The 13,524-nt window shown below is 38.4% G+C and overlaps 1 protein-coding gene across 4 annotated transcripts in view; it reads left to right on the forward strand.

Moving 5' to 3' along the window:
* The window catches only part of csnk1g2b (casein kinase 1, gamma 2b), a 99,097-nt gene that overhangs the window by 76,093 nt on the left and 9,480 nt on the right, over positions 1-13,524 (forward strand). For 2 of the 4 annotated variants that reach the window (XM_062028369.1, XM_062028372.1), the window contains exons 6-9: positions 2,417-2,502; positions 11,889-11,973; positions 12,055-12,203; positions 12,362-12,445. In XM_062028369.1, the coding sequence (XP_061884353.1) occupies positions 2,417-2,502; positions 11,889-11,973; positions 12,055-12,203; positions 12,362-12,445 (404 nt within the window). The remainder of the gene's footprint in view (positions 1-2,416; positions 2,503-11,888; positions 11,974-12,054; positions 12,204-12,361; positions 12,446-13,524) is intronic. The other 2 variants (XM_062028370.1, XM_062028373.1) reach the window with 1 other exon arrangement.

Genomic DNA, 13,524 nt, shown 5'->3' on the forward strand with positions numbered 1-13,524 from the left:
CGAAGATAGAGCTTTTAATGCTGTCGTTATATTGTGACAATTCATGTTGATGACACATTCTAGCTAGGACTGGACAATTAATTTAATTTTGATTTCGATTTCGATTATGGCTTCTCACGATCATGAAAATATAATCATTTAAAAAAAAAAAACTCTTAATGGGCCACGCAACATGCATGCAAATTTCGGAGCATTTGAAGTGAATGAGTGGAAAAAAGACCACGTCTACTAGAAGTTTGGGATCTTACCAAGGTTGCTACTTTTTATGTGACACAGTGCTAGTATGCATAATCAATAATCACTAAACTCAACAAAAACAGTAAAGCATGTGAATTCCGCATTCACATAACTGCGGACAGTCACATAATTGGCCAATAAAACGGAATCCGCTGTTAAACGCAGAATATTAGGGAAATTGACATAAATGTGAGTTAAATGCTGTCATTATAAGGAGAAGGAAGGACCGATCATTTATCCCTGAAACACATCCTGAACTAAACAATGTTGAGACGGCCGCTTTGAAACAGTGACTAAACTACAAATCTCAACCGAGCAAGAATCCATACACCCACAACAGATCTCATCTGCTTGTGTTGTTTTAGAACATCATCATCAATGTAACATTATTGTACAAACAGCAGTCGCAACTTGAGGGGCTCGTTCTTTTTATTTTTTAGAGGATAAGTCACCTCTACTCGTCAAGCTGAGGACAGCACAGAACACCCCCCCTTTCACAATAAAATAGCATGGTGCGCCACATCCTGTCTGCCTGAGCTAACAAAATAAATGTTTCAAACAAGTATCTTAAACAAGCATTTATTTTATTTGAACAAAAAGCACATACTCTATAGTGGTAAAATAAGTGTAATCGATAAAAAAAAGAAAAACTGAATTTTATTGGTTTTTTTTTTATTGTTATTTAAATGTATTGTTATTACTCTTAGTATTTTACTTGTTGTGGTTTATTTGTTTCTAATTCATATACATTTTTTAAAACTATATTTAAAGTTGAGTTTTGGTGGTAAAATAAATATTCATGTGTTATTAATAGTGATGACAACACCAATCAAAATAATCTTGATTATTATTTTTTACTATAATCGTCCAGCCCTAAATAGCTGTGTCCTGCAAATTTTAAAAACTAAAAGCGAAATAAATGCATCCTCAAAGAACTGTGTGTAAATTGCTTCATGTGATATTATAACATTACTAGTGGTTAGCTAACAGCTAATCTACACAGCCATTTAGCTTTGCTGCCTGTTAGCTAACAAGCCAATGGCTTAACACATAACTTGAGTAATAATAGCACAAGGAAATTATATTTAAAGGTTCCAAGAACTTAACAAAAAACAGATCTACTCTCCCATCAGTGTTACTTTTGTAACTACTCATTTTTGTCAAGATCTTATTTTCCCTTGACTAAAATAAGACGACAGTAAATCAAAACTAATGCATTTTGACTAAGACGATTACGAAATTAACTGACGTTTTTGTCAACAAAAACAAAACAAAAATGTAGACCGAAACAAAATCTAATCATATTTAATTTGGTCCTGTTGATGGGTGGAGCAAGTTTGCAATATATCCAATCACAGCTCTGAATCAGTGCATGAGAAATGGGCCAGGAGAGAGTTACGAAGGACAGCCAATCAGATGCTTTTCTTCGTGAGATCAAGAAGTTGGACTGGGGACGGCGTGGCTCGGGTGCTAGAGAGCAACTTAAGGGTTCCTGGTTCGATCCCAGCTTCTGCCATCCTAGTCACGGCCGTGGTGTCCTTGAGCAAGACACTTCACCCCTGCTCCTGATGGGTCAGCTTGGCGCCTTGCTTGGCAGCTTCCGTCATCATCAGTGTGTGAATGTGTGTGTGAATGGGTGAATGTAGAAATAGTGTCAAAGCGCTTTAAGTACCTTGAAGGTAGAAAAGCGCTATACAAGTATGTCTGTTTTTAACAAATCCCACATTGTAATATGTGTACACCTGGAAGAAATAGAAGATAACTTAAGTCTAAATTTACTGTCATTTTAGTTTACTAAAATATTGTAAGATTAAGATTTGTCGACTAAGACTTAACCAATTGAGTTGAATAAAATATGACTAAAACTAAAAGCTGTTTTCGTCAAAAGACCATGACTAAAACTAAATTAAAAACTGCTGACAAGATTAACACTGCCTTCTTGATTGTACCTGAAACAATCTGATAAAATTGGCCCGGATCTTTATTACGGCCGTAGTTCCTAGTATACAGTTTCTGGGGTAAAGTTCTTGCGATGGAAAAGGGGTTTATGGTTTCCTTTTAAAGTGTTAATTTGCCCTCTTAAACTGATGACTCATTACAGCGCAAGTACTGGTGAATGAAACATGAAATGCAATATTTCAATCATCCTACATGAATTTTTTCCTGTTGTCAATTTCAGAACAAAGTAGGCGGGATGATTTGGAGGCCCTGGGTCACATGTTCATGTACTTCCTCCGAGGTAGCCTTCCTTGGCAAGGCCTAAAGGTAGTGTATTGTTTCATATACACCAGACTTTTTTTAAATTTTTACAATCCATCATGATCTTCGGTTTGATGTTTACCTTTGCCAAACTCTTCCTTGATCTGCTTGACCCTGGAAAAACAACACCGTCCTCTTACACACGAGACATTCAAGGTCTCCTTGTTTGTTGTATTTTTGGAACCTGAAACATAAGAGAGGACAACAGAAACACCTTCACCTCCCACTTGCTGCCTTGAATTGGAAAAACAAAGGCAAAGTGCCATTGATATAATAGGTTGTTGTCTAATAATGACCACTTTATCTGACGGCAAAAGGGACGTAATGTCCCTTTTGTAAATAATAAGAGTAGAGTGAAATAGCTGAGCATTTGTTATGTGGGAGGAAGCCTGCGGTAGATGGATGTGAGCGATAGATGACTGTGGGGGATGCTGCATGCAACATGGCAGCAAGCATAAAATACAATGACAGTAGGCAGCAAACATAAAATACAATGACAGAGTACAGTGATCAGTTATGGAACTTGCCGTGTCTTCGCTTATGTTGTCTTGGTTACAGTTGGCTGACAAGGGACAAAAAATTAATTCTAGGGAACCATATTTCTTTATCCTGTGTTCACACTGATAACATGCATCCAACGGTAATTGGATTGTCTATTTTCTATGATATCCTAAATGATGGGGATAGTTGATGCTTAAATGCTTAAAATGGACCATGACAATTACGTATGGTTAGTGTGGTGTTGTGGTAAAATATTAATACAAAGGAGCATTAGCCTTTTTTTTTTACTTGCAATTTTATGAGATTAAAATCAAACTAGAAAATGCTATTTCGGTAGAAATTGCATGTGAATGCTGAAAATTCCAACTGAAATACTAACTGTTGGCACACTGGCCAGATAGCGTCAAGTAACAAAAATATATGACTGTACACCTGCAAAATTTGCAAAAAAAGAAAAAAAAGCTGGCGTCCTAACATAAGTGCTAAGTTAGCATGACAGAAGTTAACATGTGATAAATAAAATATTTGACTCGTACCTGCAAAATTAGCTAAAAAGCTAGAATCTTCGCATACGTGGAGTAACTAAACATTTGGCTCTGATGTGTATACCTGTAAAATGAGCAAGAAAAACCATAGCATGGTAACGTTAGCTAACATGCTAACAGTTAGCAATCGTGAAGTAACAAAACATTTGATTCTGAGGTGGATACCTGCAAAATTAACTAAAAAAGATAGCATGGTAACATTAGCATAATAGTAACGTTAGCAGCATAGTAACAGTTAACATACGTGAAGTAACAAAATAATTGACTCTGAGGTGCACACCTGCAATAATGTGCTAAAAAGCTTGCAAGCTAATATTTTTTTACGTTACACATGTTGACGACTGTTAGCATGCTAGCAAGAATACTAGCAATTTGACTAACCTTATCAGGGAGCATTTTGACTTTGAAACAGTTTGAAATGGGTTGTGAAATGTGGAAGTAGTAACACTTTTTAATAGAGAGTAAGTGTTTTACTGAAAAGTGGGAAAACTGGGAATTTTTTCGGACATAAAAACAGTGAGCCGATCAGTTACTTGCTGGCTCTCAATACCTGGCAGGCAATCATGTTTATGCAATCGCTTCAAAGTCCTGATACTGGTGATAAAGATTAAAGATTAAAGTACCAATGATTGTCACACACACACTAGATGTGGTGAAATTTGTCCTCTGCATTTGTCCCATCCCCTTGGGGAGCAGTGGGCAGCAACGGCGCCGTGCCCGGGAATCATTTTGGTGATTTAACCCCCAACTCCAACCCTTTGTTGCTGAGTGCCAAGCAGGGAGGTTATGGGTCCCATTTTTATAGTCTTTGGTATGACTCGGCTGGGATTTGAACTCCAAGCTCGTGTTATTGTGTGACTGAGACTTTAGTTATTTGTGTAACCTTTACTAAAGTGTAACTTGGTTACACTTTCGTCTGTATTTTATTTGTATTTTTTTCCACAAAAAAAACGTATAAATTAATTTAATAGAATTTGATCCAAGTGTTTATTTTTGTACTTTGAGGACATTTACTTCGAAATATGACTTTATTCTCAAAAGATTGACTGTATACTTGTAGTGAAAAAAAATTCCACATTGTACTTTAATGTAATAAATTAGAAATAGTATTTTTTGCTCTCACTCGGTTTTGTTATTTATTTTCTAATTTAAAAAAATACCTTGACCAACTTGTATTCATAGCTGTAAAAGTGTTTCTAAAGATTTTTAATATCTTAACCTCGTAATCACTTAGTTACCATTCTATTAAAAACTATCCAATAGGGCAGGGGTCTCAAATAGTTTCGAGGTTGCCATGGCAGTTATGAGCAGTGTTCGTAATAATGGCGTTATATAATAACCAGTGTTGGGACTAACGTGTTACAAAGTTACGTTAGTTTCGGCGGCAACTAGTAATCTAATGCGTTATTTTTTATATTCAGTAACTCAGTTACCGTTAATACATGATGCGTTCCTGCGTTATTTTACGGTATTTTTTATGTAGTATCGGCTAGAAACAGAAGATTTGGGTGTGTTTTATTGGAGCGCTGCGGTGTCGTCCTTCTGATTTTTCTTGTGTCACAAGCCGGAGGCGCGCTCTGTGTGTGTCTGGGTGTGGGTGTGGTTGTGGGTAGGGGAGTAGAGGGAAGGGGGGGGGGGGGGGGGGGGCGTGTCTGTGTTTACTAACAACGGAGCCTCACTCGACTCGAGTGTCTTAACATGGAGATATTGTCACTTCTTTTTTTTGTCGAGCACAAAGAAAAGAACATTTTAGTTAAATGTAAGTTGTGTCTTGGATCAAAGATCCTGTCTACTGCCCAAAACAACAATTCAAATCTGCCTGGTTAGGCTTTGTGTATGTCACGTGTGCCTTCCTTAGGTGAAGCCAGGTTTACAGCTATGTTGTTATTATGCTGTTTGTTACTTATGTTTGTTATGTTGCAGCTATTTAAAATAGTTTTGTCAATTTTTTCTGGCCTGAAATAAATTGGCCCTTTGAAACATATCTTTGTCTTTGTGTGTTGTATGTAGACCACATTGCTTAGCAGAGTTCAGTGATGCAAATGCATGTCAAGTTGATCAACAGATTGTATTATTCTCCAGTGCAATAACAATACTGAAATGAAGGCTAAAAGGGCATTAATGGGAGCTTTTAAAAAAAGAAAAAGAAAAAATAAGTAACTAAATAGTTACTTTTCACAGTAACACATTACTTTTTGGTGTAAGTAACTGAGTAGTAACTGTAACTAGTTACTGGTTTTCAGTAACTAACCCAACACTAATAATAACAGCGCGTTACTTTGACTAGTAACGAGTAATCTACAAACCCCGGAAATTGTGTTAGATGTAAATATAAACGGAATACAATGATTTGCAAATCCTTTTCAACCCATATTCAATTGAATGCACTACAAAGACAAGATATTTGATGTTCAAACTCATAAACTTTTTTTTTTTTTTTTTTTAAATTAACTTAGAATTTCATGGCTACAACACGTGCCAAAGTAGTTTTAACAACACTCAGTAAACGTTTGGGAACTGAGGAGACACATTTTTTAAGCTTCTCAGGTGGAATTCTTTCCAATTCTTGCTTGATGTACAGCTTAAGTTGTTCAACAGTCCGGTGGTCTCCGTTGTGGTATTTTAGGCTTCATAATGCGCCACACATTTTCAATGGGAGACAGGTCTGGACTACAGGCAGGCCAGTCTAGTACCCGCACTCTTTTACTATGAAGCCACGTTGATGTAACACGTGGCTTGGCATTGTCTTGCTGAAATAAGCAGGGGCGTCCATGGTAACGTTGCTTGGATGGCAACATATGTTGCTACAAAACCTGTATGTACCTTTCAGCATTAATGGCGCCTTCACAAATGTGTAAGTTACCCATGTCTTGGGCACTAATACACCCCCATACCATCACAGATGCTGGCTTTTACACTTTGCGCCTATAACAATCCGGATGGTTCTTTTCCCTCTTTTGTCCGGAGGACACGACGTCCACAGTTTCCAAAAACAATTTGAAATGTAGACTTGTCAGACCACAGAACACTTTTCCACTTTGTATCAGTCCATCTTAGATGAGCTCAGGCCCAGCGAAGCCGACGGCGTTTCTGGGTGTTGTTGATAAACGGTTTTCGCCTTGCATAGGAGAGTTTTAACTTGGACTTACAGATGCGACCAACTGTAGTTACTGACAGTGGGTTTCTGAAGTGTTCCTGAGCCCATGTGGTGATATCCTTTACACACTGATGTCGCTTGTTGATGCAGTACAGCCTGAGGGATCGAAGGTCACAGGCTTAGCTGCTTACGTGCAGTGATTTCTCCAGATTCTCTGAACCCTTTGATGATATTACGGACCGTACATGGTGAAATCCCTAAATTCCTTGCAATAGCTGGTTGAGAAAGTTTTTTTTTAAACTGTTCAACAATTTGCTCACGCATTTGTTAACAAAGTGGTGACCCTCCCCCCATCCTTGTTTGTGAATGACTGAGCATTTCATGGAATCTACTTTTATACCCAATCATGGCACCCACCTGTTCCCAATTTGCCTGTTCACCTGTGGGATGTTCCAAATAAGTGTTTCATGAGCATTCCTCAACTTTATCAGTATTTATTGCCACCTTTCCCAACTTCTTTGTCACGTGTTGCTGGCATCAAATTCTAAAGTTGATTATTTGAAAAAAAAAAATTTTTTTATCAGTTTGAACATCAAATATGTTGTCTTTGTAGCATATTCAACTGAATATGGGTTGAAAATGATTTGCGAATCATTGTATTCCGTTTATATTTACATCTAACACAATTTCCCAACTCATAAGGAAACGGGGTTTATAATTACTTTTAGGTCCATTACAATGCCGTTCGCGATAGCTTGATGTAACGTGGCACGCATCTTTTTATGTGGTTTTATGTCGACAACAAGACAGCGTCATAAGTGCAGCAAGTTCAATGCAGGAAATATCTTTTTACTAATGAAAGCAACAAGCAGCACCACACTTAAATGAACTTGATATCAAATAGGAAGTGGCACCATCACGCTGTGACACAGCAGACAACAACATACGTACGCAATGGGAATATTGAACAACAAATCAATGATTGAAATGACAAACTTGTCTTCCAAAATATACCCCGTTTGTTGACATGAAGATATGACAGCCATCGAAGTACATTCAATCTTTTTATCAAGCAGGGGGAACAGAATCCGGTGAAAAGATTAAAAAAAGCTGGCGTCAGAGCCTACAAAAGTGTGCTGCTAACCGCTAAAGCACAGCTCCGTTGAAACCCTCGATGACATCAGACGTCACTAGGCAACGGGCCCCGCCTTTTAAAAGTACAGACTCCGCACACTGCGCCCTTATATTAAACATCTTTCAAATGCATATGCCAAATATTTAAAGTTTTTTTTCAAAGTAATGTATAAATTACTTTCCCTAGTAATGAATTACATTTATTAAAGAGTAATTCCGTTAGTAATTAAATTGCTTTTTACTATAATTCATTACTTTTTCAAAGTATTTTTCAGAACACTGGTTATGGGTTTGATTGATTGATTGAAACTTTTATTAGTGGATTGCACAGTAAAGTACATATTCTGTACAATTGACCACTAAATGGTAACACCCGAATAAGTTTTTCAACTTGGTTAAGTCGGGGTCCACGTTAATCAATTCATGGTACAAATATATACTATCAGCATAATACAGTCATCACACAAGTTAATCATCAGAGTATATACAGTACATTGAATTATTTACATTATTTACAATCCGGGGGGTGGCATGTGGGGCGGGGGTGGGGTGGGGGTGGGTAGGTTTGGTTGATATTAGCACTTCAGTCATCAACAATAATATCATCTGAGAAATAGACATTGAAACAGTTTAGGTCTCACTTCGTAGGATATGTACAGCGAGCAGTGAACATAGTGAGATCAGAAAGCATAAGAAGAAGTATATACATTTGATTATTTACAATCCGGGGAGGTGGGATGTGGTGGGGGGAGGGTGTTAGTCTAGGGTTGTAGTTGCCTGTAAGTGTTCTTTTAGTGCGGTTCTGAAGGAGGATAGAGATGCACCACCTGTTGGGAGTGCATTGCATATTGATGTGGCATAGAAGGAGAATGAGTTAAGAAAGAGGAAGTGCTTTATTGACTCACTTTATTTCCAGGCTTTCGCCGGCCACACAAAATGATGTGGCGGGCCAAATCAGACAAGACAATAGAAAATGCACTTGCAAGTTAGGGATAATTAAATACAATCAAAAATATCTTCCATTTTCTGTTAGAATTTATGAATTCAACATTTTAGAGCATTGCTTTCCGATCACCCTTGTGGGCCATTTTTGCATCATGCTTGTACATTTGGTTGTGTGCAAAACACTTGCCATTGAATTATGATGCCTTTATTCATTTAACCAAGCCATTGTAATGATTTCAGAACCCCAATGTGTGTCATGACTAAAGAACGTAGAATAACAAACCAGACCAACCTGTCTGCAAGCAATGCACTACATATTACAATTAGGGATGTGTACCGAGGACCGGAATTCTTTTGTACCGGCTGCTAATTGGGTCGGTCCATGAGGACCGTTAAGCATCTGGACAAATGATACGGCTATCTGTAATTTTTTAATCCAGTTGACCGTAGTAATTATGACACGCTGTCACATTCACTTCAGCTGCTGGTGCTATGCATAAAACCAGACCTGTGTAGGATGTTATAATCGGCTTGGTTAATCACAAATAAGGAAGCAACACCACACACAAAAGTTTGCAACAACAATATTTCCTTTTCAAAAGTGACGCACGCTGATTAGAGTTAGTCAGTTTAAAGTGAACACTCTTTACTCACGTCCCCTGCTACCGCGCTTTATCAATCACTCTAGTAGTCCAGTAATTCAAAGGCCAATATTAATCCACTCAATGTGAATTATTGAAGTAATATAATATGTAAGTAATATAATATAATAATCCATAAAGTTGCTCTGAAGCAACCATCATTTGACAGGTCTTTAGTCACACTCCTTCGCGCCTCGTTTGCGTGGCATCAAAACACACCTTGCCTACATGCACACCCACCTAACATGTTAGTTGATTGTATTGATTTGTATTATATATTTGATACATCATGTAAAATGTCTGTGCTCTGCTGAGGATAATTGTAAAGAATAGAAACATGTTGATGGATCTGTGTGGTCTTTACAAGATGATGCACTGCAAACATAGTTGACTTGTTTAAAAACTTAAAAAGCAGGTGTTTATAAATGACTTCCCTGCTTTGAGATGTTGCATGATGTTGGTGGTGTACAACCTCTTGTGCTTATAAAAATTTTAATAAAATTGTTTAATTTTTTTTACATATAGTACCGATGAATAATGGTATTGATTAGGACTATTTATATTGTTATCGATAAAATCCTCTAACGTTATACATCTCTAACTGTAATACATTTAAATGTTACACGGGACGGGATGGGAATTGATCAGGTTTTTCTGATTCAGATTCCATTTTTCGATTCTTCTAAATGATCCGGTTCGTAATTGTTATTTGGAAAACAGGATAAAAACCAGGCTCATTTGCATCAATTTTGTTGAGTTTAGAAAAGGGGGCCCCAATTTGTTTGCCTCAAGGGCTAAAGTGATAACGTGCCAATGGCCTGTTTGAACACATCCGTGAGACGTTGAGCCCCATATCGCCATATTTAAGGTAGTGGAGATTGTCACGTTTGATAGATGGCAACTATTCAGCCTTGAAAAAATGTCACCAATCATTGTGCGAGCTTGAAAGATGTCAGTATGAATATGTATTCAATTTGGGAAAGCACCTGGTGGAGGGCTAAATGAAACGACTTGGCGTGCCAAATTTGGGCACCCCTGATTTAGAAGAAACCGAGTGTACAAACCCAACAGTGGGGTTTTTAAGAGACCCTCAGCCTCAATGGGATGCCAGGTTCCAGAAAAAAATCATCCATCCATCTTCTTCCGCTTATTTGAGGTTGGGTCGCGGGGGCAGCAGCCTAAGCAGGGAAGCCCAGACTTTCCTCTCCCCAGCCACTTCGTCCAGCTCCTCCCGGGGGATCCCGAGACGTTCCCAGGCCAGCCGGGAGACATAGTCTTCCCAATGTGTCCTGGGTCTTCCCCGTGGCCTCCTACCGGTTGGACGTGCCCTAAACACCTCCCGAGGGAGGCGTTCATGTGGCATCTTGACCAGATGCCCGAACCACCTCATCTGGCTCCTCTCGATGTGGAGGAGCAGTGGCTTTACTTTGAGCTCCCCCCGGATGGCAAAGCTTCTCACCCTATCTCTAAGGGAGAGCCCCGCCACCCGGCGGAGGAAACTCATTTCGGCCGCTTGTACCCGTGATCTTGTCCTTTCGGTCATAACCCAAAGCTCATGACCATAGGTGAGGATGGGAACGTAGATCGACCGGTAAAATCATGTGTTTTGAAATTGACTATAATATAATAATAAGATGGATATTCTACTGTAGAAATAAACAAAATACAACATACATTTTTCTGTGACAATTACACCAGAATGTTCAGTAACATGTTGAACATTTTTCTAATAGTAATTGAAATTAATCTTTTTTGAAAGACTATATGAGCAGAGCACAGCCAGTGATTATTACAAGCAAGTCACGTCTAATAGAACTGCATTGTAAAATTCTGCAACTATGAACATTATCCATTATATAGCAGAAAAATATGCATACCTGCTTTTTCAGAAAGGATACACAATCTTACTAATTACAGTATCTCCGCTGTGGAGAGCACTTCTAAGATAGGGAGGAGTTGTGCAGCCTCTGAGCTAATCACACCTTGTCTTGTCATATAAGGCAAAGAGGAGGTGTGCAGCCTCTGAGCTAATCACACCTTGTCTTGTCATATAAGGCAAATGTAATGCATGAGAAGCATTCATTTCATGTTTACAGTTGATAATAGCAGATTTTACAATAAGGCGCTAACATAATAGGCACTGTTAGTTACCTGTAGTTTTAACAGCAGATGACACACTGGCGCTGGTGGAGATTCACTTCTGGCTCAGCGGTGATCGAAAACATGTAATTCATTCAAAGTTATCACATACTGTGTATGCTATTGTTTGAGGAAATATACACATTGCAAGTATCGCAAGTTTCCAAGGTGTCATCCTTTCTCGTGAATAACTGCGTGGTGACACCGTGCGTTCACAAGAATCGAAAAGGGCCTTGTTGACAAAACTGGTAAATGATTCCCAGGAATTGAAACACAAACTGGTTTTCGATTTCCCATCCGTAATTACACCTTTTTCCTTACACTGACTCTGGTTATGTACTAGCCCAGCCTTCGAAGTGCTAATAATGCATCATCTATCTTTCCTTACAGGCTGAAACTTTAAAGGAGAGGTATCAGAAAATCGGTGACACCAAACGAGCAACACCGATTGAAGTGCTTTGTGAAAGCTTCCCTGGTCAGTAGAACTGTTATGTGTAATAATTGCCGTTCTGCATTAAAACATCATTTTTTTTTGCTTACGTCCCGTTTGATACAGAAGAAATGGCTACTTACCTGCGATACGTGAGGAGGCTGGACTTTTTTGAGAAGCCCGATTACGACTACTTGCGAAAGCTCTTCACTGATCTCTTTGACCGAAACGGCTACGTCTTTGACTATGAATATGACTGGGTTGGCAAATCCCTGGTGAGTCGTCTCGAAATCAGTCAGGGGAATTAGCCTGGGATGCATTTGTTATTCAAGTGAAACACTGCTTATTGATATCGCAGTATTCCTTGCTTTATTTTTGATATCTACATTGCACGTTTTCATTCATTCATGTTCTGTATTGGTCCTTGCTTTAGCCCACACCAATAGGCCCTATCCCCAGTGATGCTCCCCTGCAGCCCAGCAGCAGGGACAAAGCACAACAGCAGACCAAAAACCAGGTGAGTTATTTAGCAATATTACATAACTGTCACACCTGCCTGCCAATCTACAAGATGACTGACTGACCCACCAACCCAGTCATTCAAGTTCCTCTACCTGGTTGTTCTTATTGTATCCAACTCTAAGCAACTTCCTGGAGAAAAGGGCTGCCACTTTTCCGTCACACACGCACATTTCATGGCAGAAATCTCAGTCGTGAGGCTATTTGTTTATGACGTTATTATTGTTCTATTGTCAGACAGCAGCATAAATGTACCTGCACAGTCACGAGTGTGACTGGCTAGCTGTGAAAGAAAGCAGTGTTTGGGTGTTGCCTTTAATTCATACATCATTGCCATTGCATGCCTGAGTTGAAAATGCTGACTGCATTGTTCATACCAGTAATGACAATAGATGCTTAATGTGTGACAAAGCTTTCTTTCCCAGCATAATCCAAGTCTTTTAAACTTTTATCATCATTTCTGATGATTGGTTTATTGAAAAAAACTTGTATAAGATGTCTCATGGACACAGATCAATCAAACTGTATTTATATAGCACGTTTCATGCACAGGCAAGTTGCAACACAGAACTTTTGACAATAACAAGACATGGCATGGCACTGAGAATTGAGGAAACATGTTGTCTTTGAGGCGTCCAAACTGGAGAATAACTAATAATAAACATTTATGAAATCTAAAAAAATTATATAAAATATAATTTTAATATATGTAAAAACTAAATATGAATAATATATATTAATAACCTACCGCCAGAGTGCAGCTGAGATAGGCTCCAGCACCCCCCGAGACCCCGAACGGAACAAGCGGTAGCAAATGGATGGATGGAATAAATAAATAAAAACATAGAATAGTGAAAATAATAATAATAGTAATAAATAATAGTAACAAAACAAATTAATAAAAATTAAGAACCTAAAGAAGAGTTTAAAATGATCAGTAAAAATCTTGATTAAAAAGGTGTGCCTTTAACCATTTATTATTATGAAATATCAACGGTTTTCACAGTTCCACAGGTGGGGCCATAGTGGCTAAATGCCGCTTCACCATTGGTCTTTTTTCTGGTGTTTGGATAAAGA

The sequence above is a fragment of the Entelurus aequoreus genome, linkage group LG19 (genome assembly GCF_033978785.1).
Source record: "Entelurus aequoreus isolate RoL-2023_Sb linkage group LG19, RoL_Eaeq_v1.1, whole genome shotgun sequence".
Classification (NCBI taxonomy): domain Eukaryota; kingdom Metazoa; phylum Chordata; class Actinopteri; order Syngnathiformes; family Syngnathidae; genus Entelurus; species Entelurus aequoreus.